The 14,092-nt window shown below is 38.9% G+C and overlaps 2 protein-coding genes across 10 annotated transcripts in view; one reads left to right on the top strand and one right to left on the bottom strand.

Moving 5' to 3' along the window:
- adgrb3 (adhesion G protein-coupled receptor B3) overlaps window positions 1–14,092 on the top strand; it is a 130,010-nt gene that overhangs the window by 33,990 nt on the left and 81,928 nt on the right. The window lies entirely within an intron of this gene.
- The window catches only part of lmbrd1 (LMBR1 domain containing 1), a 154,107-nt gene continuing 146,033 nt past the window's right edge, over window positions 6,019–14,092 (bottom strand). Inside the window, exon 15 of the mRNA XM_079362082.1 lies at window positions 6,019–6,068. Within this exon, the coding sequence (XP_079218208.1) occupies window positions 6,034–6,068 (35 nt within the window). The 3' untranslated portion in view covers window positions 6,019–6,033. The remainder of the gene's footprint in view (window positions 6,069–14,092) is intronic.

The following is a 14,092-nucleotide window of genomic DNA, read 5'->3' on the forward strand; positions in this document are numbered from 1 at the left end:
TTATTATGACGTGGTTATGTAAGCAATATGCGGGTTAGCTCATCTTTTGGACCCGTACCTATCAGATAAATTTGAGACAATCTGAAGTGACCCGGCTCGAAATCACAGAAACACAACAGAGGTCTGACTCACTCCTTGGACGAGAGGAATGAAATGGATGCAGTGTAGAAAGAGGAGGAGGAGGGGGAGGGTCGACTATAACTTGGCAGGTTTTTTAATCCTTGAAGTAATCTTCTTGAATTTCGAGCAGAATTGAAAATATCATTGTTGCTTTGGTAGCTAACACTAATGCATATAGTCATTTTCCTGGGACAGAAGCTAAACGTAGCAGACATCAGAGCACTGAACCCGACTGGGCCAGCAAACAAAAGTCTTCTTGTTCTTCCGCCAGAAGCCGCACTTTGTGCTGCTTGTGGCATTGCGGTCTCCTTTGCCCTCCCTTTGCTCACACAGAGATGCTGCTGAATAGATAGAAGGCGCGTCTATAGAGGGGTTAGAGGCAAAAGGAGCTGGATAAACAGGTATAATGTAAATGTAGCTTTGATTGATTGCATGAATATTCTCATACCTTCTTATCAGCTCGATCTAACTTGTAGTCATAAGCATTTTGGAAAAAGAGCCTAACGGGCTGTGCTAACTGCTCTATTAGAGTAGAAGTTTAAAATCACATGATAAAACATTTTCTGTACACCCAATACGGGATAATTTCTTGTTTTTTATTTCCCCAAAAAATGAAGAAGAAATACCCTGAATACTGCCTAAATTGCCCAATTACAATGGTACGTTTGTATTTGTGCATTGACACAGCGTCTCCTCCTCTGCTGCCTAGTTCTAAGTAATACTGTATAAAATGTGAAATCTCACTGTTCTCCTTTTGCCTGCAAAAGCTTTTGGTCACAGTAAGGCTATATGTATGTCCAACAGACACTGTGGCTTATAGGTGCATGTAGAGATGCTGATTTAAGGAAGACTTGGGAGTGCTCTTTCAATCTTTGAAGGAAAAGAACACAGTACTCTTTTGATTACTAAACTCCATCTAACTTTTGCTGTCTGTGGATTAAAAATAGGAACTTGTTTTTGTTGCATTATTCACAGTCTAAACAATTTTGCATTTTATTTTTATCAAACAAGATTCCCCTTTTTGACAAATACAAAACTTAAATGAGAAGATTCTATTCAGAAGTTTGGAGAAATGTTGTATAAAATAAAATAAAACCTGTTCATTTTAAATGAAAGCAGGGAAACAATCCAGATAAAAAGATACTTTTGCAGTGGTCTCTTGATTTGTTTTTCCTATAGTGGTATGTCCAGTAGACTAAAAGGCATACATTGGCTTCATTAAGCTTTGGTTTCCAGTACAATTTCCTGTTATATATATTTTTACATCTGTCCAACCACTTTTCCAAACGACTAAACTTCCATGAACAAAGCAGTGCCATGTTTGAAAATAATAGTAGAGATACTACCTGCATTATCTACAAGCTAATTAAGCGATTGTCTCTTCAAGTTGTCCTGGAAACGACTGATTAGTTATCAGTGTTTAATCAAGTATTTGTTATAATTGCTTGTTTATTGTGTTGGGTTTCAAGGTCAACTCACAAAGCATGTTTATCATATTTTAGATGATAATTACAGAGAAAACGTTTTATTCGTAGTGAATGTCAGTAAGGGTGCTGACAATTGTTATTTAGCTCAAAATTAATGGTGTTCATCAGGAAGTGAAGTGCACATAAAGCTCTCTCGGTTGTAGTAGTATAATTAGATGAAAGACCCTTTAACACGCATTTTATAGATGAAGCGATGTATACTGCTTTTTGAGTTAGCAGTGCATTTACTGTGCTCTAGAGATTCTCGGTCACGTTTGTAAAAGTCCCTGAAGTTAATCACAGCGCTTCACAAGTAAAGATTTTCTGGGCGTTTCATGTCATTAATTGTCCAGATCTCCAAACTAACTGACACAACTATTAGAGAACAAGTGAAAGGCCGAAAGCGAGGAATGAAGTTGCAGCCTCAAATAGCCCCGCCATTGGGAGGAGATAAGAGAGAATCTCCGATTGATTTGTCCTCTTATGAGATTCCCCTTTGGAAGTGTCTTCCACTGCATGTGTCACAGACTCAAGATGTGAAAGCAAGTAGGCATCTCTGATGTACGGTATGAGAAGGGGGTTTTTCAAAAAATGATGATGGTGACCCAACTAATCAAAAGGTTCATCAAGGAGGAGGTGACCCGATGCACGCTGCTGAGGCACGTTTGACCAAGACATTAACACGAGGAGGAACAGGAAGGGCTCATTTGTGATGAATTATTGAGAATGTCTATAATGAATCCTGTCTCCTGTCTCTGCACGGTGCCTAGAGACATCAGAAATGGTCTAACTTCAAATGAATGTATTGCATTTTGCATTATCTTATAAATACAGTCATGGGGAACGTGTCTGGACTCATTAATCTGAGCTATTTATACGTCAGTGGGCATGAGATAAAAAGTTACATACATACTCCATAGTCAGGGATGAGTATCCCGACTGCACAGATGTGGAGTGATAACTACAGTCATGACTTTCATTTTAAATGTTGGTACTTTTTTTTAAAGTGATGAAGCTGAATTATTTGCTGACATCTCCAATCAAGAGTAGCCTACAATTTTTATTAGGTGTAAGTTTTTCTCCTGAGTAGTTTCTCTTTAATGTGTTCACCTTCACTTAAGCATCACTCCTGCAGGTCATCCTGCCAGTTATACTGTTCACTTTAAGCCACACTGAAGCTGATGTAAAGTATCCATCCTTAATTTTTTATCATTGGCTTCAATGTCCAAATAATTTACTTCTACTTCAGAGTCCTGGAAAACGAGCACTATCTCTGCTACCAATAGAGGAACAGCCTCTTAGCAGATAGATATGTGCGAGGAAATCTTACTGCCGTCTGCCTCGGGAACGCCACTGGAAGTTAACAGCAGGGAGTGCTAATTGCTGCAAAGAAAAATGACTGTGTAGACACTAAGTGAAAATAGGATGCTTTTTAATGGTTTCAAGCTCCAAAAGTAATATAATGCTGCCTTGTGGGACTCAACAAATCAATAATCTTATGTAAGTAGGACTATTACGATATGAATTGCTCTTTTATGTGTAATATACGCAGTCTGGTATAAGTGATTGTGTTTTGGTATGGACACTTTCAGAGGGGAAACACAAACCTATTTGGCATTATGTACTGTAGAATTCTGGATACAGAAGTCCACAGATAAGCTTTAACACTGTTGTTATTGTTTGGTTTGAATGATATGAGTGGATTTATAGTTAACTCGTTACGGTTATACTTTACTTTGAGAGGCGATCCATCGATGTGTTGCATCAAATGTCAGGGGAGAGAATATCCTGTCTGACTGAGGTCATAGACTTATAGTTGACAGCTGGCTGGTTAGGATGGGGGACGTTACAAAACAGTTTGGAGAGGAGGAGAGGTGTGAGGAACCGCTCGAATCGTTCTACCAAGCTTTGGATTTTTTTTTAAAACAAGCCAATGATAAAGGCTGGCAGAGTGCGTCTCTTTTTGGAAAAGCTTAAGCCCTGTGTAACCTGCCTAAGGTTTGTACCACTTCATATATTTATCAGTATTTTGTCAACATCCACAACTACAGATCCCATGAGCCTCAGCCATATGGCATTCTGTCAAAACCTCCTTGGAAGGCGCAAACTAAATCATCTTGATATCTCGGTAAAAAAGAACAGGTGCTTTGATTATTCTGTCCAGTATCCATAGCAGGGACTAATTAGGTTTAAAACATGGTTAGAAATAATTGTATTACCCCTTTTTTTAATTATATCTGAGGCTACTTTAAAGAGACAGCTTTGAGTCTTCTACTAAGGCGTGGGCGAGGCCAGTGTCCATCCTTTCCTCCTCTAAAAGCTGATTGCCTGTCCCAGATGTCGCCCTCGTTTAATAGGACCAGAGCTCTGTCAACGTTGCTCTTCGATTTCATGAACATCATTCCATTACAGGAACTCGACTGCTGCTGCTCTAAGCACAGGAAAATAGTCTGTGTTGCCAAAATCCAATAAATGTACGGTAAAAATGCATTGATCAGCTGGCCAGCCAGTCAATCAGTCTGTAACCTGACACTTTACCCATAGCCACTAATGGGGCTTGCTCACATTGTACTGAGTGATAGTTGCCCCATCCCGGTCTTACTCGTGTGTGTTTATGTTGGATTTCTTTTTCTTTCTTTTTTTTTTTACATCAGTGCCAACTGTTTAAAACGTTTTTTTTTTACTTAGCCTCGACTGTGTGGGAGACAGTCCCATAGCCGAGCTCTGGGATGCAGCACTGCCAGATGTTGTCTGCAAAACTATGTTTTTTCTCTTACATATGCTGGATACAAGGAATTCTGCAGAAGTAAAAATATCCCCTTTGTGTGTCGTATAAATTATTTTTGTATAAAATATTTTGCGATTGGCATCTAGCGCGCTCCTTTTTACCACCTGTGGTCATCAGGGTAATAACACACTACTATTGCAATTGCTGGTCGCGACAGGTCCATGGCTCCATGAGCCTATTTCAGCTTCATACACCAAAAAGAGGGGTAGAAAAAACTGTGCAAGAAAATTCATCCTGTCTTCCAATGCATTCATTTTCTTTCTGCCTATGAAGTGCATACACTCAGTATAATTATATAATAATAATAATAATAATAATAATAATAATAATAATAATGATAATTTTATAGAGTGCTTTTAGTCAAAGTGCTATACAGAGATGCATGCATATTATCACACTGAAATTTCATGAATCATTGTAGGTAGTTTAAACTTGAGAGTGGTTGACATGCTAAATGTATAAAAAAAAGAAAATAACCATGTGTAGAATCGTTGCTACTGTAAACATATTTTAAATATTCTGCAAGATGGCCTGAAACTGGTCCGAAAACATGGTGACGAAAAGGCTGGCATGATCGGAAAAACGTCACATTTTGTCAGTAAAATGCTTTAACAGTGGACTGATGATGTTATGTACTGTTAGTAGAGTATGTCATTTTAATGTACACATGCTTTGTCCTTACCTGATGCGTGATTATTTGTATAACACAATACTGACTGAGGGTGATTTACTCATCATATAATCACAGACACTTTTCTGTTGTATAACCAATGTTCAGCAAACAGAGAGACCATTCATTCTGAGTATTTCCACAATCTCTATGTGGGGAACATCCTCCTCAAGCTGAATGTCACACCGAGGATTTTTAACACGTTCACACCTTCTTTTTCTTTTTCAAAAGACAATCATCAAATTACTCAGCATCAAGAGGAAGGAGAAGACACAGCACACAATATCAAATTAAAATGTGCCATATTTGATATATTGGAGTAAATGTTTAATGCACCTCTCCGAAGTATGCAGCAGCCAGCAAGATGATTCAGGTCTTTGAATCTTGGTGTCATTGTATGCAGGAACTCACAGTTGTTTCACTGAAAAATTAAATAGCAGAACCAGGTGTACACAATGTTCCCCCCAAAGTGCTGGAGTTGGAATGTGACTTTTATGAATAGTAATGTGTTTTTTGAACCTGAAAATCACAGTCTGAAGTTGTTTTTCAGGCCCATTCTGTTTTTAACCATAAAACTAGATATACGGAACCTACGAAATAAATGAAAATTCTGTTTTCACGTCTAATTTGTACAGTTCGTGGCAATATTGATCGTGGCAATATGACGATAAGTATTTTTAGCTACATGCAGCCGTCTGAACTCCAGCTTCTTTTTATGTAATGCACATGATTTTAGAGGTGCGTTGTTGGAACTATGTTCAAATGCAGATGTTTTTTTACATGCTGTAGAATTGTGTTCAAATGTACATGATATTTATGGTAGAAAATCCTCATCCTCTGATCCTACTTCTACCTCTGCATGGATCTCCTTCTATACAAGAATAGAACATAGTGCCCCCTGATTACCCTCTATCTTAGGTCCCTGGAGATTCAATTACTGGCTGAATATGTCTGATTTATGTGACCATTCAGTGCTGCATGTTTAAAAATCAGGAGGATATACGTATAGAAAACGTGCATTCATCGATGGCTCTAAATGTCATAACGAGGAGAAAGAACAGTAGAGACTAAAATGGTTCCTTCTCCCATTTTGGTTTGCTATCCTTTTTCTTTTCTGTTTTTTTTTTCATCTAAGCAGCTAATTCTGTGCATGGTGGAAAATGTAGCTATTGATGTCCTTGAACTTTTGCCTAGTTAAATAAATTCTAATTAGATTAGAGCAAGAGACTGCATGAACAGACAGCTTTTTTCCCCCTTTGCTGATTAGGGAGGAAAAAATATATGCATGGTGCTCCTTTTTTGTTTTGCATTGAAAAGCTCATTAAGGGGGCTCCCACAGAAGTGCAAGAGAAGAGGAAGGAAATGGTTTCGTCGTTGAGGCTCACAAACAGATCACACACTGTTGTGTGAGAAACACTACCAACAAGTGGTTGCTATTTAATGTGAAAATGTTGGAGTCTGACAGCGGTGAATAATAATTACATATTGATTATTTAATGCATGTATACAGCCACAATCATTTATCACGCAAGTCTTGCAGAAATTAGAAAGTTAGTCTTAGCACTTGGATGAATTTAAACACTGCAAGCCATTTTGTCACATTCATCCAGGCAATATCCGAATAAACTGGGAGACATTATGCAGAATACTTGCCTAGCCATGACACATTATTCTCTGCAAATTAACCGCTTCGCATGGCTCCCTCTGTGAATTGAAGAAAGGGACATGTTTTAAAAATCACTTCCATTTCAAAGCCTTACAGCTCTTCTGCTGAAAGGCAGAAGACTCAAGAGCTTTGACTGCATATCAGACAGGTACATCGACAATAACGTGAACTCGCTGACAATGGGTCAGGAAGGCTATTCTGCCGAAACTATTGGGGGGCTGGGGTGTCACGGCCCCTTAAAACTCCTTGCTTCTCTGCAGTGAGCGGTTGCCAGCTTCCCATTTCAGTACTCTGCAGTGCACAGCTGAATGGACAGCCGCCATTGTGTGCCCACATAATGCACTTCAATCATCCTTAATGTCATAATAGCCAAAAAGGCTTGGGAATAGTCTGAAAGGGCTTTATTTCCCCCCCATACAAAAACTGAAGTTTAATTAGTAAGATTTAGGACTGTTTGTTTTGCAGACATATTGTGCAGACCAGCAGGGCGGAGATATGTTTTCCGTGTTTGTGGATGGAAAGTTACATTTGCCATGACTGTTTTTGATGCACATTTGGTGGGAGCCCCTGGGTGGGAAACGATTAGGCGGTCATGTAACTGTTTCAATCGACTTTGTTGAGTTCAACATCTTCCTTTTTTCCCTACACAACACTTAATATTCTGGACATGGTGGTCTGCAGGGTAAGCCTGTGGTGTGGTAATCAATTCCATACGTAGGCCAACGGTAAGATGTTGAATGGCTAATTGACCACAGTAATGGTGCATAGCTATGTGGTGGTGGACGATGGAGACGTGCACATTAAAAAACAATTAATTTCCAATACTAATGTCACTCTTGGCTGCTTCTGCTGCTGCATATAACAAGGAGCTGTCACTGTTCAGTCATTTCTTACTCCATCTAGGATTTGATCCAGGCTGTGCAAATTTGGAGGGTTTTTTTTTTTTCTTTGGTCGGATGTAGATATAGTTCTCCTCTCCAACACCACTTGCTGAGAATTTCAGGCTTCACTTTGGGTTAATGAGTTTATTTAAAATCTTCTCCCTCATGCTTTGCAAAGCTTCAAGGTCATGGTCTGGTCAAGGGCTGATTACATATTCTGCTTTTAGCCACTGAGTCAAATTTATTTTACTCTAATTTACTGTATTTTTCAGGCTGAAGGATAAAACTTTGCTCTCTGGCAGCTCCACATGGGCAGAAAGACAGTTTTGTCAGTTGTAATAACTTCACTATCTAGAAATCCCAACACGACACCAATAAACTGCGGACTCTGAGCTCTAATTTTACTGTTGAAGTGACTGGGCAACATTGGAAACTGTTTTCAGAGAGAGCCAGCAGGTCCAGCCACCATTTATAAATCTTTTTAGTTTCTCGTTTGCTGGCATCTCAATAGAAGTCTGTTTTCATTTGTATTTTGATTTATTACTTGTACAGTAGAGCACGTTTATTTATTTATTTACATGCTCAGATATATTTACTTTGATAGGATTACAGCGTGCTGCAGCCATTTCAAAGTGAAATACACTGTGGGAATAGTACAACAATCAAATCACACTAAAGCCTTTTTATCAAATGAACTCCTGAAGAACTTTTCAGAACATGCTGCCCCTGAAATCATCAGAAGGCACTTGTCCACATATGCACCTCCTCGTGGGAGACTTTCCCTATCGGACAGAGGGGAGAGTGTCTCATGAGGCAGCACATGACGTGTAAAGGACAGCGCAGAATCGGCTGGTGGAGAGACATCACCCAACAGAGGACAGCTTTTGAATTTATATCAATGCTTTTGGATGGATACAAAGTATCAGCCGAACACACTGGCAAACAGAAAAGAGTATGAGGCAGCTTAAAAATGTGCCTGACGTTGTCGCTCACTGGCCCATGATATACAGTAAACATCATCATTTCAGTCTGCTAGCTTGTGGTGAGGAGGTTAGAATATTACCTGCAGCTTTCACACACTGGCTCACCCAGACTTCATGTGGACATTTTACACTGGCACAGGCTGAAAAAAGTCACTGAGCAAGCCTCAGCTGTTTGCATTCACATTTTGAGATCATCCCCCTTTAAATTTGTGTTTTAATGATGTGTTATGTTCAAGTCCACACATGTGCAGCAGACTCCTGAAAACATCTTTCATCTTATCATCAGATTGTAAGGAAAATAAAGGAACTCCAGTATTTTTTTTTTCTTTTCTAAGTTTTCTTTCACCCAAAAATAAGCTATTTACGTTTTATCCCCTGGCAGCACAGGCTGTGTAGCTTTTGCATCTGACTGACATCATTATTGAGGATTAATTCCAAGAAATGAAAATGTTTCCTATTAGTTCACCATCCAGTCTTTTATCAGTGCTTCCTGAGACTTAAAGGCTTCAAGTGTAGAATAACCTGAGACCTTTGTCAGAATACAAAAACAAAAAAATCCTCATGAATGAATTATTCCAGTTTTTTAATTGGCCCTCCCTTTTCTTATTTCCCAGAATGACTCTGCCCTGCCGAAATTGTCTTTCACGAACACTCAGCATAATTTCTAAAGCTATCTTCAACATTTAAAATTTATATCATGCTTTTTCTTTGCTCTATTATTTTATCATTACTTACAATCTCTTTGATATTGGGATGAAATGGTATAACAATAAAACTGAATAATATAAAGTTTGAACCAGATGGTAAAGTTTGGTCACAATTTCGGGTGAGAAAAGCCAATTGTCTGTTCATACTGTATGACCTTGTCTTTGACGAAATCCCCTGGAGAAACACTGGAAGAGATATTATAAATCAGATAAAATAGGCCACTTTCGCACCACATGGGCTCACATTGTGTGGTGTGTTTGTGTCTGGAATATTCTGGGTTCCCAGAGATCATCAAGTGGTTAAATCCCCCGCCTGCTGAACTAAATGCCCCACTAGTCCTGGGACTGATTCCCCGCAGAGTTTTTCTTTCATGTGTTTCAGATTCTGTGCCTCGCTCAACTCTTTGCAGCAGTCTAAATAAAGAAGAGCAAATACCACAGGTTTTTACTGCCAACCTGAACTACATTAAAATGATTCACCTCTGTCATTACTAAAGACTGATTATTTTAGGCCAGGTATATGTTATGTCTTGTAATTAACACGTACTCAAACTAAATGGTCAAGGTTCAAATTTCATTTGCCCCTTGAGCTAGTGTGTGCTAATAAAGGAGTCAATAGCGTCTACTCTTTCTATAACCACTAAACCCATCGACTTCAAATATTCACATTAAAGTCACATATTCTCCTCCTCTTCAACCACTTTAAATAAGTCTGAGAGCTCCCTCAACCGTGTTTGAAGTGTCTTGTTGTCAATCCACTGATCCTGTATTTGATCATGTCTATAAACCCCTCTATTTCAGCCCTGCTCAGAACAGGCTGTTTCTGCGTCTGTAGCTTTAATTATGTAAATCAGCTCTGACCACGCCCCTCTCTGGAAGGGCTTGGGTGGCTCGGGCTTTCTCGTTCCATGTCCTATTGTTTACGGTGAGGAGGCAGAACAAACACATTGCTGTGTGAGTGTCACCCACCTTGAGAAGGGGCTACTGCCCTTTGTGATGTCATGAAGTTAAAATCTCCAAACAGCCTGTTTGAGTACAGCGAGTGGAGCAGGGAAAAAAAGGATGGACTTTACTCATGATTGGGGGGTTTGTTGTCAGGCCAGTTACACATATTGATGTAGCATAGTATGTGACTTTTAACATAAAACAACTTTGTAACTTTGTATGTTTTAACTCTAAAAAATAACTAATCAGAGTTTAGGGAGGGCAGACATTTAACCATGTTTTAGAACCAGTGGTGAGGGGAGGGGTAACTAACAGTATAATTTTGTGGAATAATTTATATATCGCAAAACAATCATGCACAATATCTGAATAACTGAGAGCAAAGTCTAGCAAAGTTAAATTCCTTGTGTGTTGAACATACCAGGCCATTAAAGTTGATTCTGATAACTGAAGAACTGAATATAATCCTAAAATGGTAAAGGTCATTTATTTCATCACTGCATTTTAGTGATAAAGCTTCGTCCCTAAACTTCCTGTTAGCGCTGTCCAACATTATGCAAAGTACTTTCTCTTCTTTTACCCGGCTTTGAACTTCTTCGGCATTGATTTACGAATCTGTTAAAACTGTGTATGTAAAATAAACAAAAAATAAAGATTAGGTCATGCAGCATGAGGGATTGTTATTCATTTCACACAAGTTGCGACTACAATATAATCTGTATTGATATTTTGTTTTACGTCAAGTTTGGTTTTTAGATTGATCAAATATAATCTAAAGAGCCTTACATCAAAACTGTCCAAAAAATATAATTAAAATATCTAATTCTCTTGAAGGGGAATACTATAATCAATTTAAAGTCATGTAGCTCAAACGCTGGATCTGTTTATTTTTTTAAAAACAATAACAGTAATGCCAAGCTAGTGCAGCCATGCATGGCTTTGAAACTTGTAATAACTGTGATGGTTCAGACTTGGCATCAGAACCCATTAAATAGAAATCCCATCGCGAGCTGTTGTGCTCTTGTCTGAGGACATTTGAGCATCGCAGTTGTGTCCTTGTAATTATTTCAGAGAGTGTATTTGCTTTAACATGAGCTTAGCCAATGAGCAAAGACAGGGCATGTTGCAGGCATCTTCCTCATGACTAACTCGCATATGACACAATGTTCCCTGTGCTGATAGATGCAGGGTGGCAGTCTGAGGCAGTGGGTTTTACCACTGCAAAAGGATCAGACATGATTGGTGCTGTGGAAAAGCTGACAGCATGAATTATGAAGGTCTCATTAGGGGCTGTTGGAAATGATTTATCTTGCCACGAAATATGGCCATCCAACTACATTTGCCTCCATGGTTACAGAGTCCATATTGTGTTTTGCTCTTTTAATTTCCAAGCTGTATCATTTTCATTTTATTAGGGAGGATTTTCCACGGACGCCACACCGTGACTCTATTAAATCTAAGGTCACTTCTTGGTATGCCAAGCAAAATGCCTCAGAAAAAGGACAAGGTATGCTCTTCGAAAATTGGCTGCAGTCGCAAAGGTGCTAAAAAAATGTGTCATGTTTCTCACTTGACAGATGCATTGCTTGGCATGGCAGTATTGAGCTTGGCAGTGTGTGCGACTACCAGGTCATCTACAGGGGTTTTTTGCGATACAAATGCCAAGGGCTGCTTCCATTGCTTTCCAATATCCTTTAGCAGAAGCATTGTAATGGAGGAGACCTCAAAGGGTAATTAAGCAGAATTTACAACCGTATATTAACGTCATATCATGCTGGAAAAAAAAGAAAGAAAATTGTTGTGTTTAGAGGGAATTGGCTGAAGTTACAAGAGAATATTTCATTAACTGCTTTAAGCATGTGACGATGTCCCAGATTAGAGAATGCCTCAGTATTTAGGACTGTGTTAAATGTGTCTCTTCTATACTATTCATGTAAACTGACTTCTCCTTCTGAAGTGGTTTCATTAGTAATCCGCTTCCATCCTTGTTTCTGTCGCTGCACAGTAGTCCTTTCAGTTTTGTCCCTGCAGCAGCCCCACTTTTAGTCACGGGTGGTTCAGCAGTGTCGCTTGTTTGGTAGACGATTTTTTTTTAAAGTTATAAGCTGCAATCTCTGCATTGCTTTTACTTAAAAATGCTCCATAGGCGGATCCATTTTCTGATAGCATCATGCAGCTGAACCGAAAGCATGACACATTGCTCACATTATCATGCAGAGGGGTACGTCTTTGTGAAACCCCGGAATAGATGACAAGGAAATGAGTATCTTCATTTGATGCTGTTGTTTTCAATTCCTTTAAATCACAATGAAGTCTACTTTTCCGAGGATTGATAAGAAAGCATTTGTTTACACCCACAGAAAGGTGGGAAACGCTTTTGATTCTTCTGCTGGCAGTTTATCACACTGTAATGTCTCTGACTGTAGAATACACATCAAACTGTGTTGCTTCTGACAGCGTAGAGATTGAATTTATACATGTTTGGATGACTTGAAATGATATGAAACCAGATTGAAGAATCCTGCTCCCCGAGTGTAAGGAAAAGAGGAGGAATGATCTGCTCATGGCACCCAGCAACAGGGCTCCTCGATGCAGTGCTTTGATAACGTCAGAGCTCCATCTAGGTTGCTTTGTGAGGTACTGCTCAATAACCTTGTGATTTAGAATGTGCTGTAAATTACCAATGCAGTCTGCACAGTAGCCCCTCATTTGCCTGCGCATCAGAAATACAAAATACATCCTCTGTACTAACAACAGACTGTATCCCGAGGAGCGCTTCTCTCACCACATGCGCTCCGTTTTTGGGCGAGTTCACATGACTTCTCAATGAGGTGCAGTGGCAGTTGCACAGAATTCTAATTTGGCTTCAATCTAAGTCATTAGGAGAGTCAACAGGAAGCAAACAGATGGCAGAAGGAATATGATGGATAATTGTATGTCTCAGAGGACAATTCGTAATTTGTATCTGATTCCGTGCAACCCCCTCATTTTCCTAATGAAGGACTAATTGAGTTCTTGAGATTGGCTCAAGCATATGGGTCGGTATAATAACAGTAAGGAGATACAAAGTGAGAAGATTGATAAGGGTGGTCTGACTTTAAGGTTGGAGGATCATTTCGGATCCATTGGGAGTATATTACAGAGGGATATGATGCTTTTCCATGACATCAGAATCACCATCACTTTCATTATCATCATATTTATTTTTATTTCTACATTAAAGAGCAGTCTTTCACAGATTTGTCTACAACACTGACATGTACTCTGAAACACCACCTGTTCCTTTCCTGCCTCTAAAATGTTGGAATTAAAAAAAAAACAGAATCTGTACTTTTTTTTAAAATGTTTTTTCTAATATAATGCATTTTAAATGCATTTTACCAAGCAGATAATTACTGTGTTTTTACCCTTTTTATCCACTTTTTTCTCTATATTCCTGAAAACCTGTTGTGAATTATTTGTTTCGCAGAGACAAAATCCATAATCAGCTAGAACAGGCTTTGATCATGTTCTGCATTGATTTTTTTAGGTTTCAATGCCTCCAGGGAATATGCAGATTAATAGATGTTTTTTGTACAAATAAGGATTTATAGAGCCCTTCAATCTGTTGAAGCATAGGCTTGCTGTTTGTAAAGGTTCATGTCTTTTATTATGGTTTGACATCTTTTTACGTGGAAATATATTCCTATTGTAATTCATGACTCAAACAGAAGTCCAGTGTATCTAAAAATGTACTTTAAGCAGCTTACAACCTAGAAATATAACTACATTTGACCTCAAATTTAAATCAGCCTGAGTAGCTAAGCTGCTGAGGAAACGGATCAAAGACGGGCTCGGTGAAGGGAGGTATCCTTCCTCCTGGTCTG

The sequence above is a fragment of the Symphodus melops genome (assembly GCF_947650265.1).
Source record: "Symphodus melops genome assembly, chromosome: 15".
Taxonomy (NCBI): Eukaryota; Metazoa; Chordata; class Actinopteri; order Labriformes; family Labridae; genus Symphodus; species Symphodus melops.